General features: G+C 38.0%; 1 protein-coding gene across 1 annotated transcript in view; it reads left to right on the top strand.

The window, feature by feature from the left end:
* Positions 1 to 17,425, top strand: part of LOC126259441 (transcription initiation factor TFIID subunit 1) — a 230,279-nt gene that overhangs the window by 203,287 nt on the left and 9,567 nt on the right. The window contains exons 22-26 of the mRNA XM_049956255.1: positions 3,284 to 3,428; positions 10,652 to 10,945; positions 15,827 to 15,969; positions 16,053 to 16,187; positions 16,299 to 16,431. Coding sequence (XP_049812212.1) covers positions 3,284 to 3,428; positions 10,652 to 10,945; positions 15,827 to 15,969; positions 16,053 to 16,187; positions 16,299 to 16,431 — 850 coding nt within the window. The remainder of the gene's footprint in view (positions 1 to 3,283; positions 3,429 to 10,651; positions 10,946 to 15,826; positions 15,970 to 16,052; positions 16,188 to 16,298; positions 16,432 to 17,425) is intronic.

The following is a 17,425-nucleotide window of genomic DNA, read 5'->3' as shown; positions in this document are numbered from 1 at the left end:
CTAAACTGTAATTAGATGTTTTTTTATCATTTGGCAGTTACATCGGATTAGTCATTTACATATGGCATGTTGCCATTTAACTATATAACCTCTTAGTTTTAACTTCATTCCCTAGTTATTTTTGTAATTTTAAAATTATTTGGACTTAAGTACAAACTTTCTAAGATTTATGTCTTGACTTATTGACAGTTGCATAAGACTCACCTTTCACAAACGGCATAATACCACTTAACTATGGATCACAGTTCCTGACTTCATTCCATTGTTACTTTTATAATTTTAAAGTTACTTGGATTTACGTGTAAGCTTTTTGAGATTTTTGGTCCTAAATCTTTTTGAGAGGTACAGCCTGGCTCACTTGCATTGAAGTTCTTGACTACGTACAGCGGTAGTCATGTTGACCCATAATATGAATGCATGACATGTGTATTCTACTCTTGTTTTATGATTTGAATGGAAAGTCATCTTAAAAGCAGTAACATAATACTGGGTTGTTACATGTTCACTTTTACCAGTAGTGTTGGCTCTCCTTATTATTTTATTCAGGTGATACTCATTGATTTATATCCAACTCTATTGTACAAAATTTTCTAAGTGTATTTTTCCTCTACATGTCTACAGTTCTGAAGATGATTGTAGAAAGCAACCAAAACTAGTCATGATGCTTTAAATGTATAATGAAAATTGCAGTGTAGGCATTAACAGTTTTTTTACATTAAATATTTTTATTTAATGAGATACCTTGTCATCCACAGTAGCAGAGGAAACTGAAGATCATGATATCATGACAGTAAGCAGATATGTTTATTTCACTTGCAGCAGTTCTCAGAATTGGCAAATAAAGTCAGAGCAGCTGTCCAGTGAGCGAACATGTTTATTTTTCTTGCAAAAGTTGTCACAGCACAGACGTAAGATCGTGTAAGCTATCAATTACAGTAATTGTGTTTTTTCATTTCCGATAGTTGTTACATGGGAAACAGCACAGTACACAATAAATCATACATTTTGGTTCCTTAATTCATAATTAGTTGTTTTGGTTTATGAATTGGTGCTGCCAATGAAAATTACCTATTCCACTGAAATGTTTACAGAAAGGTCCTTGGACATACTTGGACCGTTCTTCATCATTTCTGCTTGTGTTTTGCAAAGCAAGCAACTCATCTGCAATGCAGATACACATTATTGAGCACCGACATGTTCACTATGATGACAGTGTTCTAACTTACGTATCCAAAACATAAATATTGTGCAATATTATTGTGTCATTCTTGGCCTTGCACATTCATGCCATATGTTGTCCCAGTATTATTGTGTCAATAATATTGAATATGATCGTCATGAATCAGTTCTCAGATTAAATGCTCAAGGTAATTTTCTGACTAGACATTTAGAGCATCATCACAATAATCCCTGGCCCTACCACTTGTCCTACTCACTTGAAACTTCCAGTCTATACCTGGTATGTAGTAAACTCCCCCTGCTACAACATAACCAGAACATCAGTATGCAACCTTCCTCAAGTTTTGTAGGAAATGTACCACTAGTACAGTTGCTGAGACATGGGATCTACAAAAGCACCTGATTACCATGTTTGATCCACCTTTAAATTAATTAAACTAAGTTATTTCACATTTTGAATCCTCACTCATGTCATTAGATATTATCATATTATTTTTAAGTACAAAACCTACCTCCACCACTGGTGACCAACCTGTCTTTGTGATACACATTCCAGTCAGAATTTAAAATTTCATTGACACTAACTTTTGGTTTCAGCCAGCTTTCTGTTCCTAGCATTATATGGGCATTATTACCATTTTTAAGTGAGGGAGCCTTTCCATGGATGGTCCTGCAATTAAATAACATTACATTATCATTTTCCTTCTTCAGTCTTCTACGACAAATGTTACCCTCTGTAATTGGTGGGATTTATATTCTCTCCTCAACCAAACCACAGCATAATTTATCAAGCCCATAGACAGGTTTCTTTATCCTAAATTCACATGTGCATACCAAGTTAGTCTGCTACTCTGGGAGCTGATTTTGCAGTTTAATACAAGCATTAAATGAGGAGGGGAGGGGGCAAGTCTAACATTATATACCCAATTGTGATATATATACATACCTTCAAACCAAAGGATGTTTCTGAAACTGGTGCTGCACAGTGGTAGCTCATCTTCCACTCCACGGGCGAGACTAGCTGCTTTCACAGTTCAGCCAGCCACCTATGGGACTCAAAGATGGCCACTGAACCCAGGCAGCAGATGTCATTTGCGCCAGCATCAGTCAACGCTTACATCTGGCTGCGACCAACATGCTTAGTGGCAGCTGACGGGGTCTGCTCCGTGCCTCGAATGAGACCTGCTGGCAAGCATATCTGTCTTCTGTTTTCTTAAGGGGTTCCATTATCTGCCCAATCTTGAAGTTCCCAGTGCTGTACTGTCAGCAGTGAGTAAGACCTCACGTGTTCTAAGGCGTAAGGGCAGCCATGTAACCGGTACCCACTTTCATTGTCTGCCTAGAGATTTGTGGCCGTGTCAGTGTTCACAATTCATCTTTAGGTGAGTGTAAACTAGCCAAGTCAAGCATACCAGAAGGCAGTGTGACAGCAAGGATATCAAGCCGTGCTAAATGTGGCAGAGAGACCCCAGCTTTTGCCACATGTACCTCGTTATGCCACTGTATTGCTCGGCAGTAGTCTGTCGACAGTTTTCAACTCCCCTGCACCCCTACACAGCTGACATAGTCCCTATCTGCCTTTTAGTGTGTCAGTTTTACAGTAATAACTATAATACTAACCCACGCAACAATAGCACTTCTGCTGTGCTGCTCCTGGCTATCACAAAAGGTCAGCACAAGCAACACTGATGCTCAAAAAATACGCAAACACTTAGAAAAACAATTAATAAATACTGCTTAGTATAGATAAATATGCAGATACTGTTCACTTCTTCACAAATACATGTAAGAAAAAGACCAAACTAAACACTGTGTGTAAACTTGGTGGCTGTTCTTGCTTTGGCAGCTGCTCCCTTCGAATATACTACGAAAGTTATAAGAAATTTAATATTGTTTTAAATTGTTTGTAAGTGTGGTTTTGTTGGTACTATGTGGTTTTGATTCATTAATTAATTCATTACTCATATACACTGCATGCTTTTGTGTCAGTGATTTATGTATAATAATAACATTGTTGTTTATTTTGTATTGATGCCAGACATTTATGATCTGTCACTAAGAGAAAAAGAGAGGGTGTGTTTCTTCGACATGTACTGTTTTCTAGGTTGTACCGGACTATTATAAAATTGTGAATCGCCCAATGGATCTGCAGACAATACGTGAAAATCTGAGAATGAAGAAGTATCAGAGCAGAGAGGAGTTCCTAGCTGATGTTAATCAGATTGTTGAAAATTCAACACTTTACAATGGTAATAATCCAGAAAACATATTTGTAATTGAGGCAGTGTAAGTTGATCCCTGACAGTTGCAGTGGGCAGGGCATGGCAGCCAGTAACATAATACAATTTTGTAAAGATCTCTGTGGCGACGTCTCAGTTTTGTCACAGCTCTGTAGACGATTATTGTTTCTGCCTACAGCCGTTGGTGCTTCAGAGCTGAAAGTTGGCAACACTACTGTGAGCTGTAAGGGATCCTCTTCCATCTCGACTATAAGTAAATTTGAAATTCTATGTCTCTGCTTTGCATTTGCTCTTAACATACTCCAATTTCTTAACTGGTTTGTGACTCAATGATTTCATTGTATTAAACTTCCTTCAAATGTAACCAGCACAGTATGAAAATTACTTATTGAATTAATATATTCAGAATTATTTATTTCTAATTTCTGCTACCAGTCACTTTTTTTTATATTTCTTGTTTAATCTAACATAATACAATGTGTTTCGAACATGTTCTGTTCATCTTCAGGCGTTTATACAAACATACATACATACATACATACATACAGAGAAATGTTACTTAAAAAGAAACAGTCTTAAACTAGATTACTCTAGAACTCTTTGTCCATTGTTTGTTTCTGTTCTTCAACAGTTTTAAGCCATTTCTAACTCAGTAGATTCTAGATATGTCAGTGTAAATAATTGACTACAAATCAGTCAGTACCAAGAATATTGATACAAAACCTCAATAATCGATACAGACTCACATGCTACAGTCCGCCATCTTGTGTTGTGTGCATAACATCGAAGCAATTTGTGCAGTGAATTCCATTGGTAATCAGTGACAAAACACGATATGCAGTAGTGTAATGTCAATCAACAGCTCCGCCATTACACCAGTGATGCAAGTGAAGTAGCAAGATGATGAAATCGTAAGTGATCAACCATCATATAAAAGCCTTTCACACTATTTTCGTAACACATAACTGATGCAAATCTATCTGCATCCTATACAGACTGTGACATCATACATAGTCAACCACAAGAAACAAAACCAGCAGAAGACATCACTGATTTCGATTTCTAGCCATATACTGCCCCCCCCCCTCCCCCAATGCCACACCAGCTGCTACAGTAACAAACAACAGACAAAGAGTTCTAGATTAGTCTAGTTTAAGAGTTTAAGACTGTTTCTTTTTAAGTAACATTTCTCTGTATGTATAAACGCCTGAAGATGAACAGAACATGTTCGAAACGCATTGTATTATGTTAGATTAAACACAAAATATTAAATAAAGTGACTGGTAGCAGAAATTAGAAATAAATAATTATCCCACACAGTCACAGTTCACAAACATAGCCATTATGGCCGAAAATAATTAATATTCAGAATTCATTCAATCATACTTACAAATGAGAAACTGCTATGTTGCATCCAGTAGCTGCTGCAGTGAGCAAGAGGCTTGTGCCCTGCAGTTGCACACAAGGTTTCTCGTGCAGGAGAATTGTGATGCTGCAAATGGGTCACTATTAATTCTCACATTTCAGAATAAAGAAGTGTTGGAGATGGTGAATGGAAGATTCCATTTTATTGGCAGAACACTTGGAAGATACAACATATCTACTAATGAGTTTGCTCACACGTGACTTATCGTGTCATCTTCCGGAGTATTGCTGTGTGGTATGGGCTCCTTATCAGACAGGGTTGACATAGATCATAAGCAAAGTTCAAAGAAGGGCAGTTCATTTTGTATTATTATGAAATAGGGTGAAGAGTGTCACAGAAATGAACAAGAGTTGTGGTGACAGTAATTAAATCAGGCTTTTTAATTGCAATGAGATCTTTTTGTGAAATTTCAATCACCAACTTACTACACCAAATGTGAAATATTTTGTTGACTTCCACTTACATAGGAACAAATGTCCATCACAATAAAATAAGAGAAATCAGATCTTGAACAGAAATACTTAGATTTTTTTTTCCCATGTGCCATTCAAGAATGGAGCAATTGAGAAACAGTCTAAAAGTGGTTCTGTAAACCATCTGAAAAGTACTTAAGCGTGAATTGCAGAGCAGTCGTGTAGGTGTAGATGTGGATGTAAATTTTTTATGGCCTGGGGTGAAACAGTGTTGTAATGAGTTAAAGAAGGGCTGAGACAGTGTTGAAAACATGCACACTCCTGCTGTCCCTGCACAAACTCCAAAGCACAAAACATCAAAGCTATTGTTAGTGATTCTGCTGTAGGAAGTTGACATCTGACTGTGGCATAATCTCTATTAAACCTCAAATCAGCTAAGGAAGAATACACACAACCATTTGGAAGGAGGTGAGACTCTATTCCTAGAGTTCTAAGAATATTGAATGAAGAGAAGAAAGCTCTACAAGTTGAAATTTCTTGCATACTTCTTATAAAATATTAAGGAGAAAGTGATGCTTTTATTTCTGGAAAAAATAGTGTGTGTATCATAAAACTAAATCTGTCCTTACACCCTTAATTCAAAGGAGCCATTGTATAGTGGTAGGAAACATTGAGAGGACAATCTTCAAAACCAAGAAACAGTTGTCTGCTGAGGAGATCATGGCCTCAGAGTTCTGGAATAGCAAAGGCATTCTCCTGGTAACTTTCCTCCAGGAACTTAGCTCAAAAAGGGACAGCTTGCTGATCACAACTGTTTTACTTCCTGAACAATAAGTCATCAAACTTTGGGATACATCTACTGGACTGCTCTTAAAGATCCATCCTACAATTTAGATCAGTTGTCACACAAGTGATCTCTTGCTGCAGAACTTCACAGACAGTGGAGTGGTACAATGCTTCATGCTTAATTGGCTTGAACTTAAAATAAACGGCATTAAAAAGTAATGGACCAATGGTAAAAATATAAACATAAGGCAGAGCACCCCCTGACGTGGTGTGCCAAATTATATGACACATGGAATGACAGATACATGGCATACGAGGTGTGGCTAGAAAAAAACCGGACTAGTATTGGTGAAACAATAAAACGAATGCAATAAGGCTGAAAGTTGCGTGGCCTGTCACGTGACTCTCGCTCCGCCTACTGCTCGAGTTTCATCTGCCTCCTGCACTCAGTCTGCCCATGGCGTCTGTTTTAAGTAGTTGACGTTTTGTCTGTGCGTCGGAAAATGTTGAGTGTACAGAAAGAACAGTGTGTTAACATCAAATTTTGTTTCAAACTAGGAAAATCTGCAAGTGAAACGTTTGTAATGTTACAACAAGTGTACGGCGATGATTGTTTATCGCGAACACAAGTGTTTGAGTGGTTTAAACGATTTAAAGATGGCCGCGAAGACACCAGTGATGACACTCGCACTGGCAGACCATTGTCAGCAAAAACTGATGCAAACATTGAAAAAATCGGTAAATCGGTAATCCTTGTCAACTCCTGTTAACTCAGACACTGCTCTGATTGTTAAACGGCGATCTTGTCGAACAAGTTTACCGATTTTTTCAATGTTTGCATCAGTTTTTGCTGACAATGGTCTGCCAGTGCGAGTGTCATCACTGGTGTCTTCGCGGCCATCTTTAAATCGTTTAAACCACTCAAACACTTGTGTTCGCGATAAACAATCATCGCCGTACACTTGTTGTAACACTACAAACGTTTCACTTGCAGATTTTCCTAGTTTGAAACAAAATTTGATGTTAACACGCTGTTCTTTCTGTACACTCAACATTTTCCGACGCACAGACAAAATGTCAACTACTTAAAACAGACGCCACGGGCAGACTGAGTGCAGGAGGCAGATGAAACTCGAGCAGTAGGCGGAGCGAGAGTCACGTGACAGGCCACGCGACTTTCAGCCTTATTGCATTCGTTTTATTGTTTCACCAGTACTAGTCCGGTTTTTTTCTAGCCACACCTTGTACATGTGACTTGATGCTGACAAAAGTAACAGGGCACAAGATCTTCTTCGGACAATGAACATGTTCTGGCTTCCTTCAACTTAATTAATGTTTTATGTAAATAAAGCAAAGCTACATTCATCTCTGTTGTTAATTTCTCATTTAAACTTTTAATTCTTGCATAAAAAATTAAAAACTATGGTTTTGGGTTTATGCATGTATTACATACACAGTTTTTCTCATTCGATTTTGAGGAAACTATTCAATAAAACAGTTTGATTCTTCCTGTCTGTATTGTCTCACATCACAGCTTGATTGTGAACTGGCTGTCTTTTCATTATTGCTTATAGTTATTACATACTTTGAAAGTAAGTAAAGTACTGCACATATATTAAAAATTTTACAAAGAAAAATATGCTTGCTGGACGGTATATGTTTGGTGCAGCTTACGTGATACATTGCTGCATAAATAATGTAGCTAGTATATTATAATTGTTTTTAATGCTGGAAGGATAGCCATACCTATTTCCAATCTCAAGTAAATAAGTGATACATTTTGTGTTTGGCTGCAGGGGGATACAAGCTGCCACATTCAGATGCTGTGGCCACACATTAGACAGTGTTGTTGCTCATGTTTCTCTTTCATATGTGGTTTATGAAGTCAGTCAGTCACAGCATAAACTACAGTTATGTTCATTTTAAAACTAGAGATAGACAATCACAGATTCAGCATCAGAGCTAGATGTGTGCCAGGGACCGGAAAAATTTGCATTTTGCGATAAATGTGGAATTGATGTGAATTCTGTCTCAAAATACAAAAATCCAAAATTACTTAATAGACACTATTTCATAGTGAATTGTATCCAGATGCAGTATTTGATCAGAGATAGTTTGAAATACCTTTATTTTCTGCTTATAAATGTCGAAAATGTAACATACTTCCAGTTACAGGTATCGTACATCATCTGACGAAGCCCACTTTGGAAAGATAGTGTACATAAGAATCTGTTTGCAAATAAAAAGTTTACAAACATGACAACATATCAGTGTGCTCAATGATCTGGTGCCATGCCATTTGTGGTGGTTGTATAGTCTATTTAAGATGCAAGCCATGTAATGCAGTGTAGTACTCAGCCATGAGACCTAGCATGTTGTAACAAAGAAATGCCTAAAATTCAAATGATTGTATAATGTTAATACTTTTAACATGGCAAAATAGTTGGCAGATGTTTTAAACTGTGGTTGCGTCGAACATTACTAGAGGTTGAGCCTGAACTACATCGTTAAACAATACTCACCTCGGCAAGCAATTGTTTGGTAGCCCTGTTGTAGACTGCTCCTCTCCCCTCTGGCAATCAAAATTCTAATTTTTTTACAATTGCGGCCATCTGACACTATAGCCTATAGTGCCTACACTCTGCGTTATATCGATTAGAAAACAAAATCTGCAATGTATTTTGACTGCACCAAAATTCTTCCCCAATGTTAAAATAGAGTTACCGTATGTTTGGTTCTACTAGTACTATCTGTGGCATTGTCAAGCATGGATTGCACAGCTATGAATGCCCACGATACATGGAAATTAATGGTCTGCCAATTTTGTAATCATTGAATTGGGTGGGAAAAGACGGATTATGTCCAGAAACAGCTTAAGTCAGAGACACATTCAGTTAACTGGCGGGAAAATGCTTCTGCTTTTTCAACAAAGCAATGAAGAAAAGGCGATTTCGGAAGAAAAAGGTGTTCAAGTTTTTGCAAAAGCAAACATTTCAGTCAAAAAGTTCCCAATCGGCACTTTCTTTTAACTTCCAGTTTCAAAGAACTAAGGCTTTGTTTGTCTTCAATCATGTATCATGACAACCTTGTAATTTATGTGTCTAATCAGTATAAAAAATTAGAAAAAAGAGTTATTGGGTATCATCATGATTGCAATTGAATTTGTCTATGCTAGATTGTGTCGGAAGAAGAACAATGCAACATGTCAACAACAAGAAGTAGGTAAGAGTTCGTCAAAACTTTAAATGTAGAATTTTCTCAATACTTTACCATGCAGCTAACACTCCACAAACATTTTGCTCATGTGAACTCAACCTCAAAGTGACTAATGAATCGAATTGAATTTTTATCAGCTGACAGGGAATGTGTCCACAAGAGTGATGGCAGAGAGTTAAAGGAAAGTTGTTTCCATAAAGCATTGTTTGGAGGTATGCTCCTGCTTTTAGAACCTAAATCTTTGCCAGAAGAAGAGAGCAAACTTCATTATTGTTTTGCTGTGGATGAAGCTTTCCCTCTCATAAAACACACAGTTAGACCATAGTCTTTTAGACAATTAATGAAAGGTTTATATTTAATTGTCTATAATCCAAGGGAAGAAATTCTATAGAATATTCTTTTTGTTTGTTAGTGTCAAAGATCTGCTTTTTAATACTTCAGTAAATTGTGAAATGAACCAGTGTGATAGTTCTAGCCATTTGTTTGTTTCGTAACTTTGTACGCATTCATTATGCAACACAGTCTAGGCCATACCATTGAGAATTCACATCAAAAGCCAGGAAACCAACAGTGGCCCACTAACAATGCTATTGGGTCGAGTAATCCACACTGTGGTTTCTTTCTTAGCCCAAATGAAGCATTATCTTTTCAGAACAGATTACGTATGTATGTAGCTTCATACTGAAAGGATTCGAATTACATTAGATCCCGCAAGTCAGTAAAAGATTTGGAAACATGGTTGTAGAAAACCATCATACATAATTATGTTTAATTATGTATCTTCATTCTTATGCATAAATAAGTTAGATGAATTTCAATTATTGTATCTGTCTACGATTTTTCACTTTCAGTCCTTTCCCACGCTTTATCTTGAGAGTTCTCATTGCAGTATTCAGCACTGCTGTGATCATAAACATGATTTTTTGTTCTCCACTAGACCAAAATGAATACTGAACTCAGCAATGTTCCTCATTTTTCTGAGTAGAGAGACATGCAAACAACCAAAGCAGAAATGTTCATAAAGTGTCACTAGACAAGCGTGACACATGGCAAAAATTGAAGTAGAGCACACCACATTCATCTGGCAGTGAGGTGGCATGCCATAAGACTCAGTTACATCACGTCAGTCTGATAGGTGCTGCTCCATTATACTATGTGATTTCCATCTGAAGTTGCAAGTTGGTTGCATGCCGTGACAAACAGTAAACCACTTGTCACACTGTTCCGATGGGCATCCTGACTAAGATGACTCATTATGTAGAAAATTAAGAACAATGTATATTTAATGAATAAGAATTTTATCACAAAATACTTGCTTGTGTTTGAATCATCCCTATACGTAATGAAGACTGTTTTGCTGTAATATCAGAAATGTTGTACTTTTTTTACAGGTACAAAAAGTTCACTGACAGTAGCAGCTCGCCGCATGTTGGGTCTGTGTGTAGACAGGTTGGCTGAAAAAGAGGATAGGCTTATGAGGCTTGAGAAGGCTATTAATCCATTACTGGATGATAATGACCAGGTTGCACTGTCATACATCTTGGATAACGTCGTGAACAACAAACTGAAGGCCATGTCTGAATCATGGCCATTCCTCAAACCTGTGAATAAGAAACTTGTGAAGGACTACTATACTGTCATCAAGAATCCGATGGATCTAGAAACAGTTGCCAAAAAGGTTCAAAGTAAGTTGCACAGATTTTCTTCCTGACACTCCTCCTCGCCCTCTCCCTCCCTCCCTCTCCCTCCCCCTCCCCCTCTCTCCTTTGTGGGGAGCTTTCATCTTTTTCCTATAACAGAGTGTGACTTCTATTTATATATTTCTCAATGTATTTTTTTTTTTTTAATACGTAATTGTGCAGAAGATCTTATACGCAAAATGTAGTTTTGTTTTGACTTAAGAATTTACAGGTAATGTTTTTAAACCACAAGTAAGTTAACATACGCAGTACAAATTTATCCATACAGATTGATGATTAGTGTATTCTGTTACATGCACAAGACACCTTGAGATTTTGTAGAAGGAGTTTGACAGAAACTGGGGTGTCACACATTTTTAAATAGATGTAGTTAAAAAACATTTTATGAAAGTAGTGAACGTTTTGTGTAGATCTTGTTGTATGATCTAAGCTATTCAAATACAAGGCAGTTGTATAACAGCTAACGTGTATGTCACCATTTCACTGTGTCGTGTAAGAATGCGTACTTCAATGTGAATTTAAAAAAAAAAAAAAACTTTACCAATACACTATACTTGACATGCATAAGCACTTTACATATGTAAATGCAATGAAGAAAGAATTTTTAGTATTTAAAAAAAGGTTCCACAATTTCTCAAAATTCTAATTATAAAACAGTTTTTGTGCAGAATAACATAAAAAACGTACATAATAATTTGTCTACCTGCACTTCACTTCAACATGTACATCATATAAAGCTTGAATATCAACAGTACTATGAAAAGGAGATAGCTGTCATGTGTGCGTGAGATGTGCTTCCTTGTGTGTATGTGTGTTTCCTTTCTGAAGATGGCTTTCACCAAAAGATCAATGTGCAACAGTCTTTTTGTTGCATCTGCCCGCAGTTCAGTGTGTCATCTTTTGCAACCTACCCTTTTCATAATAATGTTGATATTCGAACCTAGGCTTTCCACTGTTTGATGTGAAGTTTGAAACTGCACAGACAAGGGGGAAATAAATAATTGTAGATATGTATGTTACAGTTCATATTTGCAATATTCATGACATAATAGTGATCATCCATAAAATTCTTGTTAGAGATCTAACAAAAATTATTTCTGGTATGAAACTATCATAAAATTAAACTAAAAAGCAAAAGTTTATAATTATGATGCTCCAGTGCATAGGTAGAAATAGGGACTTAAGCATTTGAAACCAAACAAACTTTCATCAAGCACACGAGATGAAAAATTCAGAGGAAATGGATGGAGTACACATTTATTGAGGAGACAAATGACAGGTTAAAAATGATGAAGTTGTTTACTTACACTACCAACACCTCATTCTCTTTCAGGTCAGGATATTTCTTTTGATGGAATATAAAGTAAGGGTTTGCACAAAAATATGGAAAAACACCACAAGAAATGCATGTTTGAACATGACTGCTAATGTTAGCCAAGCCTACAGGTTGCGCTGTTGTATTTGACCACAAACTGCAACTGTTCAGTATCCTCAATATGTTGCAAGTGTCAGTCATGGTCAGAACAGTGCTCTGTGGTAGTTGTGAGTGCATTATGACTACAAATGTGGGCGCATCGTTGATGCTCGTATGGCCGGTGCTTCCGTGATCAAGGGAGATGAAATGTTTAGTGTTTTAAGAGTAACTGAAATGAAGATTTATACTGCATACAGGGAAAGTGGAAAAACATTATCTGCTAAGTCAAATCGCAGGTGAAGGTGCATGTTGAGTGATTATGACAAATGCCCATTGAAGAGGATTGTGATGAAAAATAAGAGGATGACAGCTGAATAGGTCATTGTAGAACTGAATGTCACACTTTCGTACCATGTCAGCACCAAAACAACACAAAGGTAGCTTCAGAAGCAGGGAACTGCAGGGCGAGCTGGAATTGCAAAACCATTCATCAGTGGTGCAAACGCCTGTAACAGGAAAATGTGGTGGTGAAGCCATAAAACCCCTGCTATCTAGCAATAGAAGGAAGTCATTTGGCCAGATGAGTCTTGTTTCACATTGTTAACAACTTTCGTCTGAATTTATCTCCCAAGAGTGAAACATGACCAGAGTTCAGAGATGATTCAGGCAGCCATATCATAGTATTTTGTGTGCCACATGGTTACTCTCTGCAGTGTCACATTTATATTAGTATTGAGCCTTTGTGATCTACTTTGTAAAGAAGGGCGCGTGATCACTATCCATCTCCATTGTCGTTACCTGAACTTGCCACTATTTTGCTGGAGTATACAGTATACGGTAAGAACTGTACAGGAGCTGTATTTATCCATTCCAAGATGTCTGGCAGCTATGTGGAGTATTAACAGGTTTTGTAAACCGTATTAGGTATGGTAATCATGTTTTTGCTGGCTCCATATTTTTTGCAACCTTTCAGTGTGTGTTGTGTGTTGTGTGTGTGTGTGAGTGCATGGGGGGTGGGAGGGGGGGGGGGACTATGTGGAATATTAACTGGGTTCCTAAACTGTAGTAGGTGTGGTAATTATTGTATTTTTGGTGGCTCCATATTTTTTCCAAGCTGCCTGTACAAGTGTGTGTGTGTGTGTGTGTGTGTGTGTGTGTGTGTGTGTGTGTGTGTGTGTTGGAAATGAGGTAAAATCTTGAAGTATTTAAGAGATAAAAATAGTCAGTCACACAGAAGGAAGCAACAAGAAACTATTACTGAAGAAGAGTAAACCATCTGGGAATAAGACTATGTTGAGAACTTGCCAATTTGCAGAACTTATACAGGGTGTTACAAAAAGGTACGCCCAAACTTTCAGGAAACATTCCTCACACACAAATAAAGAACAGATGTTATGTGGACATGTGTCCGGAAACGCTTAATTTCCATGTTAGAGCTCATTTTAGTTTCGTCAGTATGTACTGTACTTCCTCGATTCACCGCCAGTTGGCCCAATTGAAGGAAGGTAATGTTGACTTCGGTGCTTTTGTTGACATGCGACTCATTGCTCTACAGTACTAGCATCAAGCACATCAGTACGTAGCATCAACAGGTTAGTGTTCATCACGAATGTGGTTTTGCAGTCAGTGCAATGTTTACAAATGCGGAGTTGGCAGATGTCCATTTGATGTATGGATTAGCACGGGGCAATAGCCGTGGCGCGGTACGTTTGTTTCGAGACAGATTTCCAGAACAAAGGTGTCCCGACAGGAAGACGGTCGAAGCAATTGATCAGTGTCTTAGGGAGCACGGAACATTCCAGCCTATGACTTGCGATTGGGGAAGACCTAGAACGACGAGGACACCTACAATGGACGAGGCAATTCTTTGTGCAGTTGACGATAACCCTAATGTCAGCGTCAGAGAAGTTGCTGCTGTACAAGGTAACGTTGACCACGTCACTGTATGGAGAGTGCTATGGGAGAACCAATTCTTTCCGTACCATGTACAGCGTGTGCAGGCACTATCAGCAGCTGATTGGCCTCCACGGGTACACTTTTGCGAATGGTTCATCCAACAGTGTGTCAATCCTCATTTCAGTGCAGATGTTCTCTTTACGGATGAGGCTTCATTCCAACATGATCAAATTGTAAATTTTCACAATCAACATGTGTGGGCTGATGAGAATCCGCACGCAATTGTGCAATCACGTCATCAACACAGATTTTCTGTGAACGTTTGGGCAGGCATTGTTGGTGATGTCTTGATTGGGCCCCATGTTCTTCCACCTACGCTCAATGGAGCATGTTATCATGATTTCATACGGGATACACTACCTGTGCTGCTAGAACATTTGCCTTTACAAGTACGACACAACATGTGGTTCATGCACAATGGAGCTCGTGCACATTTCAGTCGAAGTGTTCGTACACTTCTCAACAACAGATTCGGTGACCGATGGATTGGTAGAGCCGGACCAATTCCATGGCCTCCACGCTCTTCTGACCTCAACCCTCTTGAATTTCATTTATGGGGGCATTTGAAAGCTCTTGTCTACGCAACCCCGGTACCAATGTAGAGACTCTTTGTGCTCATATTGTGGATGGCTGTGATACAATATGCCATTCTCCAGGGCTGCATCAGCGCATCAGGGATTCCATACGACGGAGGGTGGATGCATGTATCCTCGCTAACGGAGGACATTTTGAACATTTCCTGTAACAAACTGTTTGAAGTCACGCTGGTACATTCTGTTGCTGTGTGTTTCCATTCCATGATTAATGTGATTTGAAGAGAAGTAATAAAATGAGCTCTAACATGGAAAGTAAGCGTTTGCGGACACATGTCCACATATTTCCTTTCCTTGTTTGTGAGGAATGTTTCCTGAAAGTTTGGCCGTATCTTTTTGTAACACCCTGTATAGTGACATGCATTGGTAGATTTGTGACCCATGTATTTCAAACAGAATGAGAATAAAATAAACAGGAACATTTAAAAAAAGAAAAAAGATAATTTGTTGCAGTTGTTTGGGGTCTAACAAGGAAGGTGCAAGGACCAACAAGTATTTCACTAGTATAACACAAATTTTTTTGAGAAATAAATATTTAAAATGAAAGCTAAAGGGTGTCACACTATGCTTGAGGGGCTTTATGGCTTGTTAGTAGATTTGCCTATGTACAAGATAAGGTGTGAACTGCAGCTTTGAAGGTGTAAAATGAAATACCTTTGCTGTGATTACATGTTCTGAGGTGATGAGTGTGTGAGCTTTGTTGAGTTCAGAACAATGAAATAGTTTCACATTGTCAGTCAGTAAGCTTATTATTACATGTTTGCCCCAATTTCAACAAAGCCGTTGTTTCTTTTGCTGTATAGACAGTTCACAAACAAACAGAATGTAAGTTTCCAGTTAAATACTGGTGTTTGAACAAAACTAAATAATTATAATGGTATGTCACACCTTGCTCTTTTTCAGGCCATAAATATCATAATCGATATGAATTTTTGGCTGATATAGAAAGAATCTTGCAAAATTGTATTATTTACAATGGTAAAGATTCAACTTACAGCCAGAAGGCAGAAACTTTGGTAAAAGTATGCCGAGCGACTTTGGATGAGGTGAGTAATTTCCTTAGCAATAATTTGGTAGTACCTTGGAGTATATTTTAAAATACGTGTGTCACTGTAGTTACTTTTTACAGTATGGAGATCATTTAACGCAACTTGAAAGCAACATAAGTTTGGCACAAGAAAGGGCTCTCGAGCAAGCAGAAATGGATCCAACATGGTTGGGAACTGAAGAAGAAAATTATGCCATCACTGAACCTGAACATGCAGTTAGTAACCAGATATTTAATTTCTATACATTTTTATTAACCTAAATCATATAATATACATTATATTACTGCTAAATCCTGTAGTAAAAAATAAAACTCCATTTTCCGTAGAGTCAGAACAGTTCTCCAGATCATGGTTTTGGCAAATCAAACATGGATGATTATGACTTTGTTGATGTGGAAGGAGATGAGACAGATGGAAGGGCAGCAGGAAGATCAAGAAAGAAAGATGTCCTAGAAGAAGGTAAGCCCTAATGAAATACAGGAGTTTGAATGTATATGTACAAATGCAGTTTTAAAATGTAGCAAGTTCCTGCCGACTGACTTAAGATTTTTCCCCCCTCTTTATATATGCATAATGTTGTAACACATTTTTTCCAACGTTTAAGTGACCATGTATGTAATAGAACTTGCTGGTATGCAGTACACGAAGTCACAACAATGTGAAATGATAGACCTCTGAAATAAATGATGTGCAATGCATTATTGATTCTTTTGGTTGGGAAAATTATGTTCCCATATTCAGATGTACAAATGTAGTAGCCAGCTCAAGATGGTCGCACGCCATGGATGCCACACTGCATTGTAGAACAGGCAGATGAGGCAGTGTGGTACAGAGCAGCACGCCCGCCTGTTCTACAATGCAGTATAGCATTCACAGTGCGCAACCATTTCGGAGCTGACTAGTAAATTTGTACACCTGAATATGAGAACATAATTTTCCTGAAACCTGTTGTTGTTGTTGTTGTTGTTGTTGTTGTTGTGGTCTTCAGTACTGAGACTTGTTCGATGCAGCTCTCCATGCTACTCTATCCTGTGCAAGCCTCTTCATCTCCCAGTACCTACTGCAGCCTACATCCTTCTGAATCTGCTTAGTGTATTGATCTCTTGGTCTCCCTCTATGATTTTTATCCTCCACGCTGCCCTCCAGTACTAAATTGGTGATCCCTTGATGCCTCAGAACATGTCCTACCGACCAATTCCTTATTCTAGTCAAGTTGTGCCACAAACTCCTCTTCTCCCCAATTCTATTCAATACCTCCTCATTAGTTATGTGATCTACCCATCTAATCTTCAGCATTCTTCTGTAGCACCACATTTCGAAAGCTTCCATTCTCTTCTTGTCTAAACTATTTACCGTCCATGTTTCGCTTCCATACATGGCTACACTCCATACAAATACTTTCAGAAACGACATCCTGACACTTAAATCAATACTCGATGTTAACAAATTTCTC

The sequence above is a fragment of the Schistocerca nitens genome, chromosome 5, assembly GCF_023898315.1.
Source record: "Schistocerca nitens isolate TAMUIC-IGC-003100 chromosome 5, iqSchNite1.1, whole genome shotgun sequence".
Taxonomy (NCBI): Eukaryota; Metazoa; Arthropoda; class Insecta; order Orthoptera; family Acrididae; genus Schistocerca; species Schistocerca nitens.
This window is presented reverse-complemented; position numbering and strand designations above follow the sequence as displayed.